The sequence below is a fragment of the Gekko japonicus genome, unplaced genomic scaffold, assembly GCF_001447785.1.
Source record: "Gekko japonicus isolate JY-2015 unplaced genomic scaffold, Gekko_japonicus_V1.1 scaffold204, whole genome shotgun sequence".
Classification (NCBI taxonomy): Eukaryota; Metazoa; Chordata; class Lepidosauria; order Squamata; family Gekkonidae; genus Gekko; species Gekko japonicus.
The window spans coordinates 825,617-843,076 of record NW_015159716.1 but is presented as its reverse complement, the minus strand read 5'-3'; the positions used below and the strand labels follow the sequence as shown (position 1 = coordinate 843,076).

At 47.8% G+C, this 17,460-nt stretch overlaps 1 protein-coding gene across 1 annotated transcript in view; it reads left to right on the top strand.

The window, feature by feature from the left end:
• The first annotated feature begins 4,199 nt into the window (after positions 1-4,199).
• Positions 4,200-17,460, top strand: part of LOC107112494 (E3 ubiquitin-protein ligase TRIM39-like) — a 25,383-nt gene continuing 12,122 nt past the window's right edge. The window contains exons 1-2 of the mRNA XM_015413672.1: positions 4,200-4,328; positions 15,275-15,433. Of these exons, the coding sequence (XP_015269158.1) occupies positions 4,200-4,328; positions 15,275-15,433 (288 nt within the window). The remainder of the gene's footprint in view (positions 4,329-15,274; positions 15,434-17,460) is intronic.

The following is a 17,460-nucleotide window of genomic DNA, read 5'->3' as shown; positions in this document are numbered from 1 at the left end:
TAGCAAACCACAACTACAGTGTGAATTTGGCTTTCCGTCTCTGTGTTTCCGTGTACCTTTTAACAAGGATGTGCCCAGGGCTTTTTTTGTAGAAAAAGACCAGCGGAATGCATTAGCATAATAGGCCACACCCAACAGCAGAAACTCATTAGCATATTAGGCCACACCCACGACACTACAGCTCGTTGGCGTATTAGGCCACACCCCACACCTTGCCTTTGCTTGCTTGGGTGCCCCGCAGCTGCAGGGAGCCCGGGCAAGCCGGCCCTTGGACAGGCTGGGGGAGGCACGGGGAGGCACAGGGGGTTGCTTTCCAGGCCTTCCCTCTGTAGCCATGCACACAGAGGTTTTGGCTGTAGTGGGCGTGGCCAACTCTGAAGCCAGCTGGAACTCCGTTCCTGTGCATTCCTACCCAAAGATAGCCCTGGATGTGCCCCTTGGAAGCTGTGAAACTTGAGCCACACGTACCATGGTTTTCAGCCATGTAGCTTCCCAGCGTGGGATATTTCCTGAGTATTGCCTTATTGTGGAGAGAGGAGGCGCTTCTTGCAGGGGAGCAAAACCTGCCCACTCCCCCCCCCCCCCCCCCCCCAGTTTCCAAGGAAGAAACAGTTTCATATCAATGCTGCAAAGTAAAATGCCAGTGCACATGTTCAGGAAAAAGCAAGCGAGCATTTCGGCCTGCAACGCATCTCTGTTCAGAGGCCTAACATTGTGATGGTAGCGCACAACTAGCTCTGTGTTCGCATTAAAGGGTATCTGCCCTTTGATCATCTAATAAGGCCACTCCCAACTTCATAGTTTTTTTAAAAAAAACAACATTGATGTTGCAAGTTATCATTTGCCACAGCTGGTGTCAAGAGAATTTTGTCTCAGATGACTCAGGGTAAATTAGTCAGGTAGAGCCATAGAAGGAAGAAGAAGAAGAGTTGGATTTATATCCCGCCCTTCACTTGGAGTCTCAGAGCAGCGTACAATTCCCTTCTCCTCCCCACAACAGACACCCTGTGAGGTAGGTGGGGCTGAGAGAGCTCTGAGAGAACTGTGACTGACCCAAGGTCACCCAGCTGGCTGCATGTTGAGGAGTGGGGAATCAAACCTAGGTCTCCAGATTAGAGTCTGCCACTCTTAACCACTACACCAAACTAGCTCTAAGTAAAGCTTGGGAAAAGAAAGACGAATAAAGTGAGTGAGGCTTTGGGCAGAATGGTAAAAGGGACCTGATTCAGGTGGGTAACCATGTCGGTCTGAAGCAACAGAACAAAGTTTGAGTCCAGCGGCACCTTCAAGACCAATGAAGTTTAATTCTGGGTATAAGCTTTTGTGTACATGTGCAGTGTGCATGCGCATGAAAGTTTATACCCAGAATTAAACGTCGTTGGTCTTAAAGGTGCCACTGGACTCAAACTTTTTCTAAAAGGGACCTGATTTGCCATGATAATATTCCTGATAGAAGGCACAGCTAAAGCCAAAGTGGTTTTCCTGCCTTAATTGTGCTCTGTGTTCTTGATCCCTGCCCTTCATATGCTCTGGGACAACTGAGAAAATTGTGCTTTTGGCCCTACTGTGTCTTCAGCAGAAGCAGATGGTACCACTTCAGAATGGGTGTGGAAAGGGTTGACCGTACTGCTAAGGTGAGACAACATGCCTCAAGTTTTGAAGTACCACCAGAGGGCAGGAAAGTTTTTGAGTAATACCTGCTTTCACCATTCGGGAGGTGCCATTGTGGATTTTGGGCTGGCCAGAGGAGAGCATGCTTGGTTCCTCACATAAAAGCCACATGTGCCATCAAAACTAAAAGGGAGAGAAAGTTGAGCTTAAAACCTCCCTGATGGACTAGCTTTCTACTGGCAAGGTGATTTTTTTTAATGTGTGGAAGCATTCAAGCATGTGTCCACCACTACATTCTCAGTCAGTGCCAAGAAAACTGAACTCTGAAATCCCCCCACATACATGGTCATTTCTTAGTTGTGGGTCCTGTGCTAGTTCCCTATAAATTGGCAGGCAAAGGAAAATCATAACAGAATTTAGGTCTTGACATGGAAGCAGCCATGAGACAAGAAGACCCATTTTGCTGTACCTGTAGACAAAACCTGTAGATATAGTAGCTGATGTTGGGTTAGCATTCACTTGACAGTAACATCCTTTGGGGAATGCAGGGTGTGGTATCCTCCAAAGTTGTAAGAAAGTAGGAGAACGCTGCATCTTTTCCAGGCTCCCAAATGCATATGCATTACCCAGTGCTTTCAAAATGACATGGGATATCCAACCCTTTCCCCATTTAGTTTATGTGCATTTTTTGTTGTTCAGTATTACAGTTGAGTCTGACTCTTCACAACCCCATGGACCACATCACGCCAGGCCCTCCTGTCCTCCATCGTCCTCCAGAGTGTGCTCGATAACACTGTCTAACCATCTCATCCTTTGCCGTCCCCGTCTTCTTTGACCTTCAATCTTTCCCAGCATCAGGGTCTTCTTCAGTGAGGACTCCCTTCTCATTTGGAGGCCAAAGTATTTGAGCTTCAGCTTCATTATCTGGCCTTCCAGGGAACAGTCAGGGTTGATTTCTTTTAGGATTGACTGATTTGATCTCCTGGCAGTCCAAGGGACTCTCAAGAGTCTTCTCTAGCACCATAATTCAAAAGCATCTATTCGTCGGCGCTCGGCCTTCCTTACGGTCCAGCTCTCGCCGCCATACATGACTACTGGGAATACCATTGCTTTGACCATGCGGACTTTGGTTGGCAGGGTGATGGCTGTACTTTTTATTATGCTGTCTAGGTTGGCCATCGCTTTCTTACCTGAATGCTGACCTTAAATTCTTCTCACTAAGTGTCACCAGATTCCTTACAGCTTGGGCCAGTCAAGAGGCTCTCCTGTTTGGCTTGCTCAAGGGCTGGAATATGCTGCTCTGAAAAGTAGAGGTGGGTATGGTTCCATCCTGTCTGCCTGGGAGCAGTCTCCTCCCCCTCCCTGTTTCTGCACCGTACATTTACCCACCTCCACCCCCTTTCTGCCCTCACCTGGATGGCCCAGGGTAGCCTGGTGTCCTCAGATCTCTCAGAAGCTAAGCAGGATCAGCCCTGGTGAGTACTTGGATGGGAGACCGCTAAGGAAGTCCAGGGTTGGTCTGCAGACCTCTGTTCGCCTCTTGCCTTGCACACCCTGCAAGGGCCATCATAAGTCAGGTGACACTTGGCAGCCCTTTACAGCACCAATACCTTTCTGGTGAAACCTGGCAAAGTCCAATGAGAGTCTTCTCAGTTTCCACATGGCAAAAGCTTTGTCAATTTCATCCATGCCTGTAGGTGTCTGTTAGTTTAAGAAGCACTAGGTTTGGAAGAAGGAAAAATACACACCCAGAGGAGAGGGCCTTGAAGGAAACAGCTGGGCGGCATGTTATGCTGAAAGAGGAGGAATTAGGTTAAGGAGCCACACCCACAAATACTGACTCAAGATGGACTTTCATACAATAAGGAGCACTTAAAGTCTGAAAGAATCCAGTTCAACATACACAGAAAAGCCACTGCAGAGTTAAGAGATGTTTACAATGCCTGCCTTGCGTCTTAATATTTGGGAAAAGGTGGGGTCAGGGCTATTTTTGGGCAGGAACGCACAGGAACGGAGTTCCGTCTGGCTCCTAAGTTGGCCACACCCAGCAGGAACTCATTAGCATAATAGGCCACACCCAACAGCAGAAACTCATTAGGATTGGCTACATTTGGGGTGTGTGGTCTAACATGCAAAGGGTTCCTGCTACAAAAGAAGCCCTGGGTTTTGACAACAAACAAGGTAAACAGAATAAGAAGAAAAAGGTGGGTGTGGCTGGATGACAACACTTCTGGTGACATGGGGGTGTGGCCTAATATGCTAATGTGCTGTGCTGTCAGGGTGTGGCCTACTATGCTAATGAGTTCCTGCTGTTGGGTGTGGCCTGTTATGCTAATTAGTTCCTGCTGCTCTTTTTCTACAAAAAAAGCCCTGGGTGGGGTTATAAATGTTTAGCTGCAGATGACCAATGTGGCTGAGCTAAATCGAAGCCAGTGCCCTCCTGCCCCTGGTCTCTGCTCCTGGGTCTCAAATGCCAGCCAGTCTAACCAAAGGCAAAATCCCTTCCCGGTCTCAAAAACAGACCTGGGCCTCAAGACCACTGGAGCACAGCTCGGCTGAAGCCTAATGTGGTTTTGCATTGCAGCAAGATGGCAGCCTGCAAGCAGCCAAATCAAATTCTGCGCAGCACTGAGCAGCAGAGGAATGTTGGCTGCGGAAGTCGGATCTGTGGGCCGGCTGCCCAGAACACTGTCCAGGCTGTGGATGTGTTTGCGAAGGTATCTGAAAACCTAAGGGACCAGCTCACAACTGGGGCTCATTTTTCTCAATGCCAGCAAGGGGTTTTTTGTGTGTGTTTTTGCTTCCTCCCTGCAAAACATATTTCAGCACATGAAGCTGCTTGATCTTGAGCAGGAGCGGTTTAAGTGATTCTGGAGGCCAGGCCAAAAGTCCAGGATTGGACCACAAAATCACTGCACACACACACACCCCACACACAGCCTTTCTTGCCAGAGCTGAGCATGTGAGACAGGTGGGAGCCATTGTCAGAAGCTGATTCCCCGGTCCTCTAACAGAGTGGGTGCAAGTAGCTGCTGCTGAGTTGGTGGATCAAGCCCTGGACAGAGTGAGCACAAGTGACTGTTGCTACAAGCAGGTGGTCCAAGACCCAGACAGGACGGGTGTGAACCATGGCAGCCTGCTGTTTTTCTCTCCCTCCTCCATTGTGGGGGGCACTGTGGGGAGTCACTCGCTAAAGAGCACCCCCTGATCCAGAGTCAGACCAATGGTCCTGCCCTGGCAATGCTACCCAAACTGACTGATCTCAGATGTCTTTCCCACCCACACTACTGCGACCATCTTAACTTGGCGATGCCAAGAATTGAGCCTTCTTGCATGGAAGAAAAGGACATGTTCTTTTGCAGAGCTGTGTCCAGAGGGCTGAGGTAGCTGTATGGATTTCCTCAAGCAGGCTACTTGCACTGAACAAGTGGGAACTCGCAAGGACTTGCGGGAGGCATCCCCTTTCCCCCCCCCCCTTTCCCTTTCCTGATAGCCTCCTTAGTCCCTCCCCCTTTCCTGCTTCCTTCTCTTCGAGGGTTGCCAACCTCTGGGCGGGGGCTGGAGATCTCCTGAAATCACAACAGATGTCCCAACTACACTTCCCCCTTAGAGTTGCCAGATCGAGGTTGGGAAAGCCCTGGAGATTTGGGGGTGGGGAATATATATTCTAAAAGTTGAGTAAGTTCTAAGTTCTAAAAATAGAATATACAAAAAGTTAACTGCCCTGACCTAGACAGCCCAGGCTATCCTGATCTCATCAGGTCTCAGAGGCTAAGCAGGGTCGGCCCAGATCAGTATCTGGATGAGAGGCCACCAAGGAAGTCCAGGGTCACTACGCAGAGGCAGGCAATGGCAAAACACCTCTAAACCTCTCTTGCCTTGAAAACCATACGGGATTGCCTTAAGCCGGCTGCTACTTGGCATCATTTGTGGGGAGGGGGAGAAGCTGACTGTATAGGTGACGCACTGCTTTATATTTAAAGGGCCATGGATATCCTCAAATAAGTAATAGATTAGTGCTGGCATTACTAATGACCCATCAGTTGCAAACGTGTTTGAGATACCGTGATGATCAACAAAAGCCAAATTTTAGCTAATAATTGGGGGAGGGACCTCCTCCTCATCCCTGTGCAGCAGTCCTGAGCAGGATTGGGCCCTGCAACATTTTTTAAAGCAAGAGAATTCTGGTCTGGCGGTCAAATAGCTACAGCGAATTATAGAAAATATGACTGTGAAAGAAAACACAAAAAACTATTTAAAAGTTTGTCTTAAACTAAGTGTAATTGTTACCTACTTATTTCAACATAAATGTGATTATTTCTTAACGAAACCATTAATCTAATACAAAGCATATTCCAAATAACTGCAATCAAGCAGCAAAGTAAGAATCATCCAAATCATGAGTTTACAAAAAACAAACCAATTACTCACAAGTAGGCGCAAGAAAACAATCAAAATGTTCTCAAAATGTTCAAATTCTGCAGGGGTTATGAGATACTCAAATAGGTCTTACAGAGACCAACGGTTCAAGAAATTTCTGAAGTTTATAAATCTTTTGAACCATTGGTCTCTGTAAGAAATTGGATTGGTGCCTTAGTATTGTGTGTTACTGTGCGTCTTTCTATGAATGGAGTTAATACGCCACCCTGGGGTTATACCCCATTGCTCCTTACTGCTTAAACTTCATGAAATCACTGAAGAAGATATTTGTTTATTCAAAATGAGTAAAATTGAATCCAGAAATCTCACTGTTAGATTTCATACTTTGGACTTTGGTTCTCACACTCTGGCCTGGGAGCAGACCTATTTGAGTATCTCATAACCCTTTAGTATTGTGTGTTACTGTGCGTCTTTCTATGAATGGAGTTAATACGCCACCCTGGGGTTATACCCCATTGCTCCTTACTGCTTAAACTTCATGAAATCACTGAAGAAGATATTTGTTTATTCAAAATGAGTAAAATTGAATCCAGAAATCTCACTGTTAGATTTCATACTTTGGACTTTGGATCTCACACTCTGGCCTGGAAGCAGACCTATTTGAGTATCTCATAACCCTTGCAGAATTTGAACAGGTTGATTATTTTCTTGCCATCTACTTGCGAGTAATTGGTTTACTTTTTGTAAACTCATGATTTGGATGACTGCTCCTTTGCTGCTTGATTGCGATTCTTTGGAATATGTTTTGTATTAGATGAATAGTTTTGTTAAGAAATAATTGCATTTCTTGCTGGGAAAGATTGAAGGTCAAAGAAGACGGGGACGGCAAAGGATGAGATGGTTAGACAGTGTCATAGATGCAACGAACATGAAATTGAGCAAACTTCAGAGGACGGTGGAAGACAGGAAGGCCTGGCGTGATCTGGTCCATGGGGTCGCGAAGAGTCGGACTCGACTGTGCGACTGAACAACAACAACAACAAATTGCATTTATTTTGAAATAAGTAGGTAATAATTACACTTTGTTTAAGACAGACTTTTGAATTGTTTTTTGTGTTTTCTTTCACAGTCATATTTTCTATAATTCTCTGCACATTTGCAGACTGTGGTACCTCTAGTTGTTGGTCGAATAGCTGTGGCTTTCCCTGGAAATTCTCAGGGATGCTGCATCATCTAGCAGTGGCCCAGCCTGCCAGCGGAGACCACAATCGTTTCCATATGTCGCTACTCCAGGATTTTATTATTACTGTTATTTCTTTCTTTCTTCAAGTATGGAACTTGAAGCAGTATACAAGGGTTCCTGGGTGGTATTCTATCTAGACACTGACCAGATCCAGACACGCTCAGTTCCACCAAGGTGGCTGTACCAAATACCCTCCGGCCATTATTTGACTAGGACTGTTTGAAAACAAAAGTTTGGGCTGATGTCTTTATTCTTCTTGACAAAGGCTTCTAACAGCTCTCCATTGAGCAGAAATTCAGCAGTGCAGCCTCCCATCACACCATTTCCCTTCTTAAGGAAAGTTACACCTGTTGGATTTTGGGTGTTAGAAAGCAGAGAGCCTCTGCCCAGAAACAAGCCAGCATTCCTGAAGAGACACCCAGTGTGATATAGTGATCAGAGTGTCAAATCAGGATCGAGGAGAACCAGGTTTGAATCTCCATTTTGCCATGGAAGCCTGCTGGGCGACCTTGGGCCAGTCATGATCTCTCAGCCTAGCCTACCTTACAGGGTTGTTGTGAGGACAAAATGGAAAAGAGGAGAACGATGTAAGCTGCTTCGGGTCTCCTTTGGGGAGAAAACAAGGTAGAAATGATACAAACAATTACAGAGTGCTCACCCAGAGAAGCAAGAGACTCACTGCTGGAAATGGCCCCACTCTGAAGTTTTCCATCACTTGCTGCACCAGAGGGCTAGAGCCCTCTCCTCCTGTCTATTCTTACTATATGGATTTTAATTTGTTGTTCAGTCGCACAGTCTAGTCCGACTCTTCGCGACCCCATGGACCAGCTCCCGCCAGGCCTTCCTTCACTATATAAATGTATATATATCATTACATGCTGGGGGCTGGCAAGGAATCCTGGGAAGGAGGAACATATTCGGAAATCCACCCCACCGTCAGGAGTTGCCAGCTTCCAGGTGGTACCTGGGGATCTCCTGGAATCACAACTGTTTCCCAGACGACATTGATGACTTCCCCTGGGGAAAATGGCTGCTTTGGGGGGTGGACTCTCTATGGCGCTAACGGTAAAGGTAAAGGTTCCCTTGCTCGAAAGCCAGTCGAGTTCGACTCTAGGGTTGCAGTGCTCATCTCCGTTTCAAAGCCGAAGAGCCAGCACTGTCCGAAGACATTTCCGTGGTCATGTGGCCAGCATGACTAAACACCAAGGCGCACGGAACGCTGTTACCTTCCCACCGAAGTGGTACCTATTTATCTACTTGCAATTTCTTGCTTTCGAACTGCTAGGTTGGCACTACATGCTTGCTAAATTCCCTCCCCTCCCCAAAGCCAATGTCCATAGGCTCCACCCCCTCCCAAATCTCCAGGTTATTTCCCCACCAGGAGCTGGCAAGGCAACCCTACCTCCCCCCCTCACCCCCAACAATAACAAAAAATGTTCCCTGGAGGATTCCCTAAGCCAGTGGGGTCCATCTTGAGCCTTCAGGCACACACATACCACTGCTTGGGACCAAATTTCATTTATTAAACTATCCAACTTATCCTTTGGAGTCACAAGTTGTGACTACAAACAAAAAAACACCCCAATTTCGAATCCAGTTGATTTTTGTGGGGTTGTTTTATGCCCTGGGTACTTTTTGTTCCAGAAGGGAAATTGTAAGGAATAGGTGGGAGGGTTGCCAAGATCCAGGTGGTACCTGGAGATCTCCCACTATTACCGTTCATCTCCAGACAATCAAGATCATTTCCCCTGGAGAAAAGGGCTGCTTTGGAGGGTGGCCTGTATGGCATTATATGTATGGCACTGCACCCTGCTGAGGTCCCTGTCCTCCGCAAACCCCACCCTCCTCTCAGGCTTCACCCCCAAAATCTCCAGGCATTTCCCAACCCAGAGGTGGCAGGCAGCTCTAGGAGGTGGCTGTCCTTTGGGCCTCCTCTTTGCTAATGTACAGGCGACGATGTCCTAAAGGGAGAAAGTCGTCTGTGTGCTGCCTTTCCCAAAAACTGTATTAAGAGGAAGGCAGTGGCATCTCAGAAAACTGGTAAACAAGGCAGGGGATTTCAGAAAGCTGGGATGTCACTTGCAAGCGAATAGCTGTGCCCTCTGTTTCCACCTAGCTTACGGAACCCTTGGCAGCACACAATCGACAACGTTAAAACAACCTTCTGACATGCATTTAATAAAAAACAAAAAAACAACGATGAAACAAAAGTTCGGATTGCCCGCAGCCTCGCCAAGGGGCCACGTCATATTTGTAATTCATTCCCTTCACCACCAGCAGGTGGCGGCAACCGTCTGACAGGCAGGCTTGCTTCCCACCCCCCTTCCTCTTCTCCATGGCCGCCAGAGGGCACCCGGCACCCCTCCGCAGCCCCGTGACCCTCTTCACTTCCTTCCTATGTGTTAAGCAGCTGACTACGGTCTGGCTCTGGCGGCGGCTTCTCCCTTTGCTGGGAAGGGGGAGGAGGGGGAGAAAACCCCTTGCTTCGGATTCATCTGGCTCCAGCTGAGCCCGCGTCTGCTTTAATCCGGATGCATTTGCCTCCACCGAGCTTCCGCAGCCTTTAAGCTTCTGGCCTATCACGGAAAGAGGCCTCTACATTTTAGGCAGAGGGTTGCCTGCTTTTGTCACCAGATTCTGCCTTTACCTTCCACATAGGTTTGCCAACCCGCAGCCGGGAGATCTCCTGGGAGTTTCAAACTGATTCCCAGGCAACAGAGATCAGCTCCCCTGAAGAAAATGGCTGCTTTGCGAGGTGGACTCCATGGCATTATTACCCCTCTGAGGTCCCTTCCCTCCCCAAACCTCCCTCCCCAGATTCCACCCCCAAATCTTCAGGCATTTCACACCCCAGAACTGGTAACCCTACTTCAACGCAAGAGGCGAGCAGCTAATACATAAGCTGCTCTCATAAAAATGATCAGAACTCTGTCCCCACAGCCCACACCTCTGGTGTTAGTTAACCAGAATGGGTACTGTGCCATTCTGGGTTGGGTTGCCGGCTCTGGGCTGGGAAATACCTGGAGATTTGGGGGTGGGAGTGGAGCCTGAGAAATGCAGGATTTGGGCAGGGAGGGACCTTAGCGCCAGGGAGTCCACCCTCCGAAGCAGCCCTTTTCTCCAGTGGTTCTGTTGCCTGGAGATCAGTTGTAATCTCAGGGGACCTCCAACTACCACCTGGAGACTGGCAACCCTGTCAGGAGTCCTCTGGCACCTTGTAAACACTATTTTCTTCTAGCATAAGGTTTTGTGGACTAAAACCCCACTTCATCAGATGTAGTCAGTAGTTTCATATCATCAGTCACACATAACTAATAATGTTATCTCTTTATTTTGATTTTATAGTCGCCGCTCACCCGAAGGGTCTCGCGGCAACTTTACAACATTACAACCAGTAAGGTAAAATGTTGTGGGTTGGGTCACACAAAAGTACGTTAACCTCAGTGTAGCCTCATTTTAGATTCTTAGGAGAGTTCTATTTGGGCTTCTGATTAAGAAGTTAATCTTTTAACACTGTCGTATGCTTTTAGTCTGAAAATTATTACTCATTTTAAGCTGCCTCGATCTATGTTTTGGAAGGTGGAGGATTTTATATTTTTATTATGTTATAATTTATAAGCCCCCTCAGGCAGGTTCTCTGGAGAGGGGGCATACATTTTTTCTAAAGAAATAAATAACTCATCCAAGGGTAGGGGTGCCAGCCCCCCCCAGCCACCGGTGGGGGATGGGGGGGTAGGGTTGCCCTATCCAGGTTGGGAAACTCCTGGAGATTTGTGGGTGAGCCTGAGGAGGACAGGGACCTTAGTAGGAGGCTGACGTTGGTTCCTTATTCGGAGTTCCCAAAATAAGGTCTGGATCACCACATATGATATACCCCCAGGTTCAGGGTACTCTCTCCTTCAAGAAGATATATCCTGTTTCCTGATCCAAAGCACGGAGCTCCTATTCAGAGGGCTCTCCCCAAGGCCTGTATTTCAAAGGAGGTTTGAATAAGGAAGTGCCCAAAGTGCGGTTCTTGTGCCAGCTTCTCCAAAGTGCCATGCCCCCAGGACAATCATGCAGGCAGACACTGGGGCTGGGCTGCACCCACAAAACTATCTTTGGACCACCCCCAAATGACACATCCCCACGATCTAGAGACTGTGCCCTCCAAGGTGACATGCAGCACTGCCCAGTCCAAACACTGGTTCTGGCACCACAAGTTTCTATTTGGCGTGCCTCCAAGAGGCCTCTTTTTCAAAGGCGATTTAAATAAGGAACTGGTTGCCCTTTGCACCCCAAAATGAGGGCTGGAACACCACATGCCATACACCCCCAAGTTCGTGGGACCCTCCTCTTCCAGGGGACATGTGCTGTTTCCTGGTCCAAAGAGCGGTTCCTGTGCCAGCCACTCCAAAGTGAAGTGCCCCCAGGACATCACACAGGAAGACACAGGGGCCAGGGTTCACCCCTAAAACAATCCTTGCACCTTTGGGGGGGGGGAGAATCTTTGAGTTGTTATATCCAAATAAAAGGATGCAGGGACTGTTTAGAGGAAATAAGTCAGAATGCAAAGGTACAATGGACTTTCTAAGTAGCTTGATTGGAACATGGGTGTGGAACATTAGCATCTATGGTGAGATAAGAATCCATCAAGCCCTGATGGATGCATCATTGTGAACTTGGGAATGAATTCAAGTTCAGCAAACTCAGTTTGTTATCAGTAATTGCAGCTTCTCTGAGGAGTGTTAATTCTCATTCAGCAAGTGAATGACCTTAATCCTAAAGTCTGCCTGTGTGATTGTCCAACTGGAACCTCACTGGGAGTAGTTCCTTATTCCAAGGTACTTATACAGGTCTCTTGGAGGCACCCCCCCCCACACACACACACAAAGCTTGTGGCACCAGAACCAGTGCTTGGCCCAGGCTATGCTGTATGTCTCCTTGCTGGGGACAGTCCCCAGAGTGTGGGCTCCCTCTAAGCTGTAGTATCTTGTCAGCAAAAATTCTAATTTGTGAGCTACTAACATTAAAGTGAGTGAGTGATTTGGCTGCTTCATAATGTAGTTTGCTCTGGGGCCATCCTTCCTGAGCTGAGACAGAAATGTCTGGAGCCATCCTTCCTGAGCTAAGACAAAAATATGTGAGCTGGCTCACACTAATTCAGGTTAGAGGGAACACTGGTGGAGATGTGTTATTTGGGGTGTTGTAAGGATTGTTTTAGGGGTGTACCCTGGCCCCTGTGTCACCTTGCAGGACACAGTCTCCAGAGCATATTTTTGGTGCAGAGGGCACTTCCTTATTCAAATCTCCTTCGAAAAACAGGCCTCCGAATTAAAGCTCTTGGCATCAGAACCAGTGTTTGGACCAGGCATCACTCTATGCCACCTTGCAGGACACGAAGATTTCTGCCTAAGAAGGAGGCTCCTTGCAGTCTGGGAATCTGTCATTTCGGGTGGTCCAAATATTGTTTTGTGGGTGCAGCCTGGCCCCAGTGTCTGCCTGTGTGATTGTCCTGGGGGCACGGCACTTTGGAGCAGCTGGCACAAGAACCGCACTTTGGACCAGGACACAGCATATGTCCCCTCGAAGGGGAGAGTCCGCTGGAATGAGGGTGTATGAAGTGTGGGGTTCCAAACCTTATTTTTGGTGCAGGGGGCATTTCCTTATTCAAATCTCCTTCGAAATACAGGCCTCGGAGAAGCACTCCAAATTAAAGCTCTTGGCATCAGAACCAGTGTTTGGACCGGGCATCCCTCTATGCCACCTTGCAGGGCACAGTCTCCAGAGCGTGGGGATGTGTCCTTTGGGGGTTGCCCAAAGATTGTTTTGTGGGTGCAGCCTGTGTGATTGCCCTGGACATGAGGGTGTATGAAGTGTGGGGTTCCAAACCTTATTTTTGGTGCAGGGGGCATTTCCTTATTCAAATCTCCTTCGAAATACAGGCCTCGGAGAAGCACTCCAAATTAAAGCTCTTGGCATCAGAACCAGTGTTTGGACTGGGCATCACTCTATGCTACCTTGCAGGGCACAATCTCTAGAGTGTGGGGATGTGTCCTTTGGGGTGGTCCAACGATTATTTTGAGGTGCAGCTTGGCCCTAGTGTCTGCCTGTGTGATTGTCCTGGGGGCATGGCACTTTGGAGCAGTTGGCACAAGAACCGCACTTTGGACCAGGAAACAGCACATGTCCCCTCAAAGGAGAGAGTCCGCTGAACATGAGGGTGTATGAAGTGTGGGGGTCCAAACCTTATTTTGGGTTGTAAAGGGCAACCAGTTCTTTATTCAAATCTCCTTAGAAATCGAGGGCTCTTGGAGGTACTCCAAATAGAAGCTTGTAGTGCCAAAACCAGTGTTTGGACCAGGCAGTGCTGTATGTCTCCTTGCAGGGGACAGTCTCCAGAGTGTGGTGATGTGTCATTTGGGGGTGGTCAAAAGATTTTGTGGGCGTGCAGCACGGCCCCAGTGTCTGCCTGTGTCCTAGGGGCACTGCACAGGAACCGTGCTTTGGACCAGGAAACAGGATATATCTTCTTGAAGGGGAGAGTCCCCTGAACATGGGGGTATATTATATGTGGTGATCCAGACTTTATGTTGGGGTTCAGAGTTTTCCAACTCTCCTCAGTGTTTCTGGGTGATTTCACGAATAAGGAATGAATAAGGAACTCTGAATAAGCAACCGACTTCAGCCTCCTGACCTTAGTGAGGTACAATGCTGTAATTCTGGGGGGATCCCCAAGTTCCACCAGGAGGCTGGCAGGGGTGTGTGCTCTGACTAGCAATTTCAGGTCTCAGAGTAGAATCACATGTTATGCTGGTAAACACATACTTCCAGGTTTGCTGGATCATAAGAATACGAAGTTGGGGATGTGGGGTTGCAGGAGAAAAGAGCTGGGTTACAAGGAACTTGGCTGGCTCCACATGGAGGTTTTGCCCTGCTTTGACATCTAAAATGAAGCCGGGGTTTTTTTTGAAGTACACACCTGAAGCCGCCTTATACTGAATCAGAACATCAGTCCATCAAGGTCAGTATTGTCTACTCAGTCTGGCAGCAGCTCTAAAATGTTTTCAGGCAGATGTCTTTCATATCCCCTTCTACATGATTCCCCAACCTGGATGGATGGGCCAGGCTAATCCAGCCTCATCAGATCTCAGAAACTAAGCAGGGTTGGCCTGGTTAGTACTTGGATGGGAGACCACCAAGGAAGTCCAGGGTTGCTATGCAGAGGCAGGCAATCCAGTGTTCCCTCTAAGCTGAGTTAGTGTGAGCCTGCTCACAGTTTTTTAGCCTCCAACTCACACATTTTTTGTCTTCGCTCAGGAAGGATGGCTGCAGAGCAAACTAATTTATGCAGTAGCCAAATTGCTCACTCACAACTTTAATGCCAGTAGCTCACCAAGTAGAAGACTCGACAGCTTAGAGGGAGCATTGGTGACCCACCCTGTGTTTGTTTCTTGCCTTGAAAGCCCTATGGGATTGCTATAATTGGCTGCAACTTGACAGGAGTTTCCACCACCATTCTTTGCTGCTGGAATTTACTGAAGTAAGTTTTCCCCTTTTTCTTCTTTAAAAAAGCACAGAGAAATTTGTTTGGGTCCTGTTAACTGTCTTAATGCCACACTGAACGAACCATGGACTTTGCCAGTGTTATCCAACTCCTCTAGCAGAATATTAGTTCAATATTGCGAATGAGATCAGATTGATCTTCCCCTCCCTGACGGTGTTTATTCCCTGGCACCTTCCCAGTAGCTGCGCCTTTTATTGTAGTGTTTTAAAAGGACTGGAGAAAGCAGGAAAGTGAAACCTAAGCGTGCTTTGCTTCCTGCGGGAGCCATGGCTTCTGCTTCTTCAAAACCAGCCCCTAGAACAAAACCCTGGAAGTCTGGGGTCTGTGTCCTCTGCCGGGGGCCCTTCAAGAATGCTGTGATTGTTGATGGCCTGAAATTATGCCGCTTCTGCTTTGCAAACGTGAAGAAGGAAGCCCTGGCCAAGAAGCCACCTCCCTCGAAGGATCAAAACAAGTCAGAGAGAGAGAGAGAAAGAGAGAGGGAGGAGGAGGAGGAGGAGAAGAAGAAGAAGGGGCTCTGCGAGGAACATGGAGAGCGGCTTATCTGGTTCTGCACCCAGGAGAGAGCCCCTATCTGTGAGACCTGCCGGGCATCCAAGACCCATACCTCTGATGCGGTGGTACGTGCTGAAGAAGCTGCTCAGGAGTACAAGGTGCGAAACTTTACCTTGAGGTGAAAACTTTAAACAAACTCCTTGCTAACAGATTATGTTATTTCTAAACTCAACAGCCAAGTTTGTAGACACTTCTTGGAGTCAGTCTCTCGGACATCCTAAGAAAAGTATATATATATATTTTAAATTCTGTGCTTTTAGACTGTCTGGAAATTTGCTGGTTTCACCAACCAACCACATCATTGGCTTGTGTTGCATCTTTATCTTCCTGATAAGGAGGGTGCATTCTCATGATCACTTAGCCTCAGAATGTATTGGTTGACCCTTAAAAGCCTGTACCCACATTAAATGTGATGTATGGGGGGATACCTTCTCTTTTCTTGTAGTGTGTAAATTCAGTAAAGGGAATGGGGTGGTCCTGATTGCCGACCTGAAGGTGTGGCCTGGAATTCTCCTGGAATTATGATTGATCTCCAGATTGCACAGAGTTCCCCATGAAAACCTGTCTCTCCCAGTTTGTAGGCAGTTACTGCAGCTACTACACCACAATAGCTCTTCAGTATGTAAAAATACAGTAATATAGTTTTAATAAAATCCTTCCTAGGGATGCCAGCGTCGAGGTGGGACCTGGGGATCCCCCGGAATTACACCTTATCTCCAGACTGCAGAGATCAGTTCCACCAGAGAAAATGGATGCTCTGGAGGGTGGACTCTATGGTGTTGCACCCCACTGAGGTCCCTTGTCCTCCCCAGGCTCTATCTCCGATACTCCAAGAGTCTCCCAACCTGGATCTGGCAACTGTACCTCTTCCATCCCCTGCCGGTGACCAGGGGGAACCTGGCAACCCTAGCTAATCTAGTTTATTTGCTCTGTGTGTGCAATCCTTGTGGGGAAGGGCACTAGAGCAGTCAAAAAGACTCAATTAACTGGTCAAATATTGTTAAATAATGGCCGTTTTATTGTGTCTGTAAAGTGCCGTCAAGTCACAGACAACTTATGGCGACCCCGGCAAGGGGCTTTCAAGGCAAGCGAGAAGCAGAGCTGGTTGGCCGTTGCCTTCCTCTCCAGAGTCTTCCTTGGTGGTCTCCCTTCCAAATACTGACCCTGCTTAGCAACCAAGATCTGACAAGATTGGGCTACACCTGGGGTGTCGAACTCATTTGTTATGAGTGCTCATTTGTTATGACAGCTACAGTGGTGAACAGAGAAGTTCCCAGGCCTTCACCTCCAAAAAGCAGCTGCTCCTTTAAAGGGTTAGAGCAGGGGTATCAAACTCATATTTTATGAGGGCCGGATCTGACATAAATTAGACCTTGTTGGGCCGGTCCACGTGTGTCATAAAATGTAATGCCAAAGGGTTTTTTTTTTAACTTAAAATAAAAACATGCTTAAAACATTAGCACTCTTGCAATTTCTTGAGCTGCGGTGGCTCAAGTGGTTAAGACGCTGAACTGCAGGCTGTGGAAGGTCGGTAGTTCAGCAGTTTGAGACCCGAGTGTGCTGCATGACGGAGTGAGCTCTTGTCTCTAGTTCCAGCTCCTGCCAACCTAGCAGTTCAAAAGCAAGAAATGGCAAGTAGATAAATAGGTACCACTTCGGTGGGAAGGTAACAGCGTTCCATGTGCCTTGGTGTTTAGTCATGCCGGCCACATGACCACGGAAACATCTTCGGACAGCGCTGGCTTTTCAGCTTTGAAACGGAGATGAGCACCGCAACCCTAGAGTGGAATTTGACTGGCTTTCGAGCAAGGGAACCTTTCCTTTACCTTTAATATTTTTATATTTAACAGTGTCTGATAACTGACACCTCTTGCTCTGAATTATTGCATCAAAATGTCTGTGCTGTTGCAATCTTGAGTATGCTGTTCAGGTGTGTATCTGTAAGCTGCAAATGTACAATGATGCAGCAGCAGAACTGGAAGGAGAAGCAGAAGACAGCCAGTTCCACTGTGGGCCTGATAGAAGCCCTCCGGGGGGGGGCCTGATCTAGCCCTCGGGCCGCATGTTTGACACCCCTGGGCTACACCATGCCACCTTCCCTCCCAAGTGTTTTATTAGGACAACA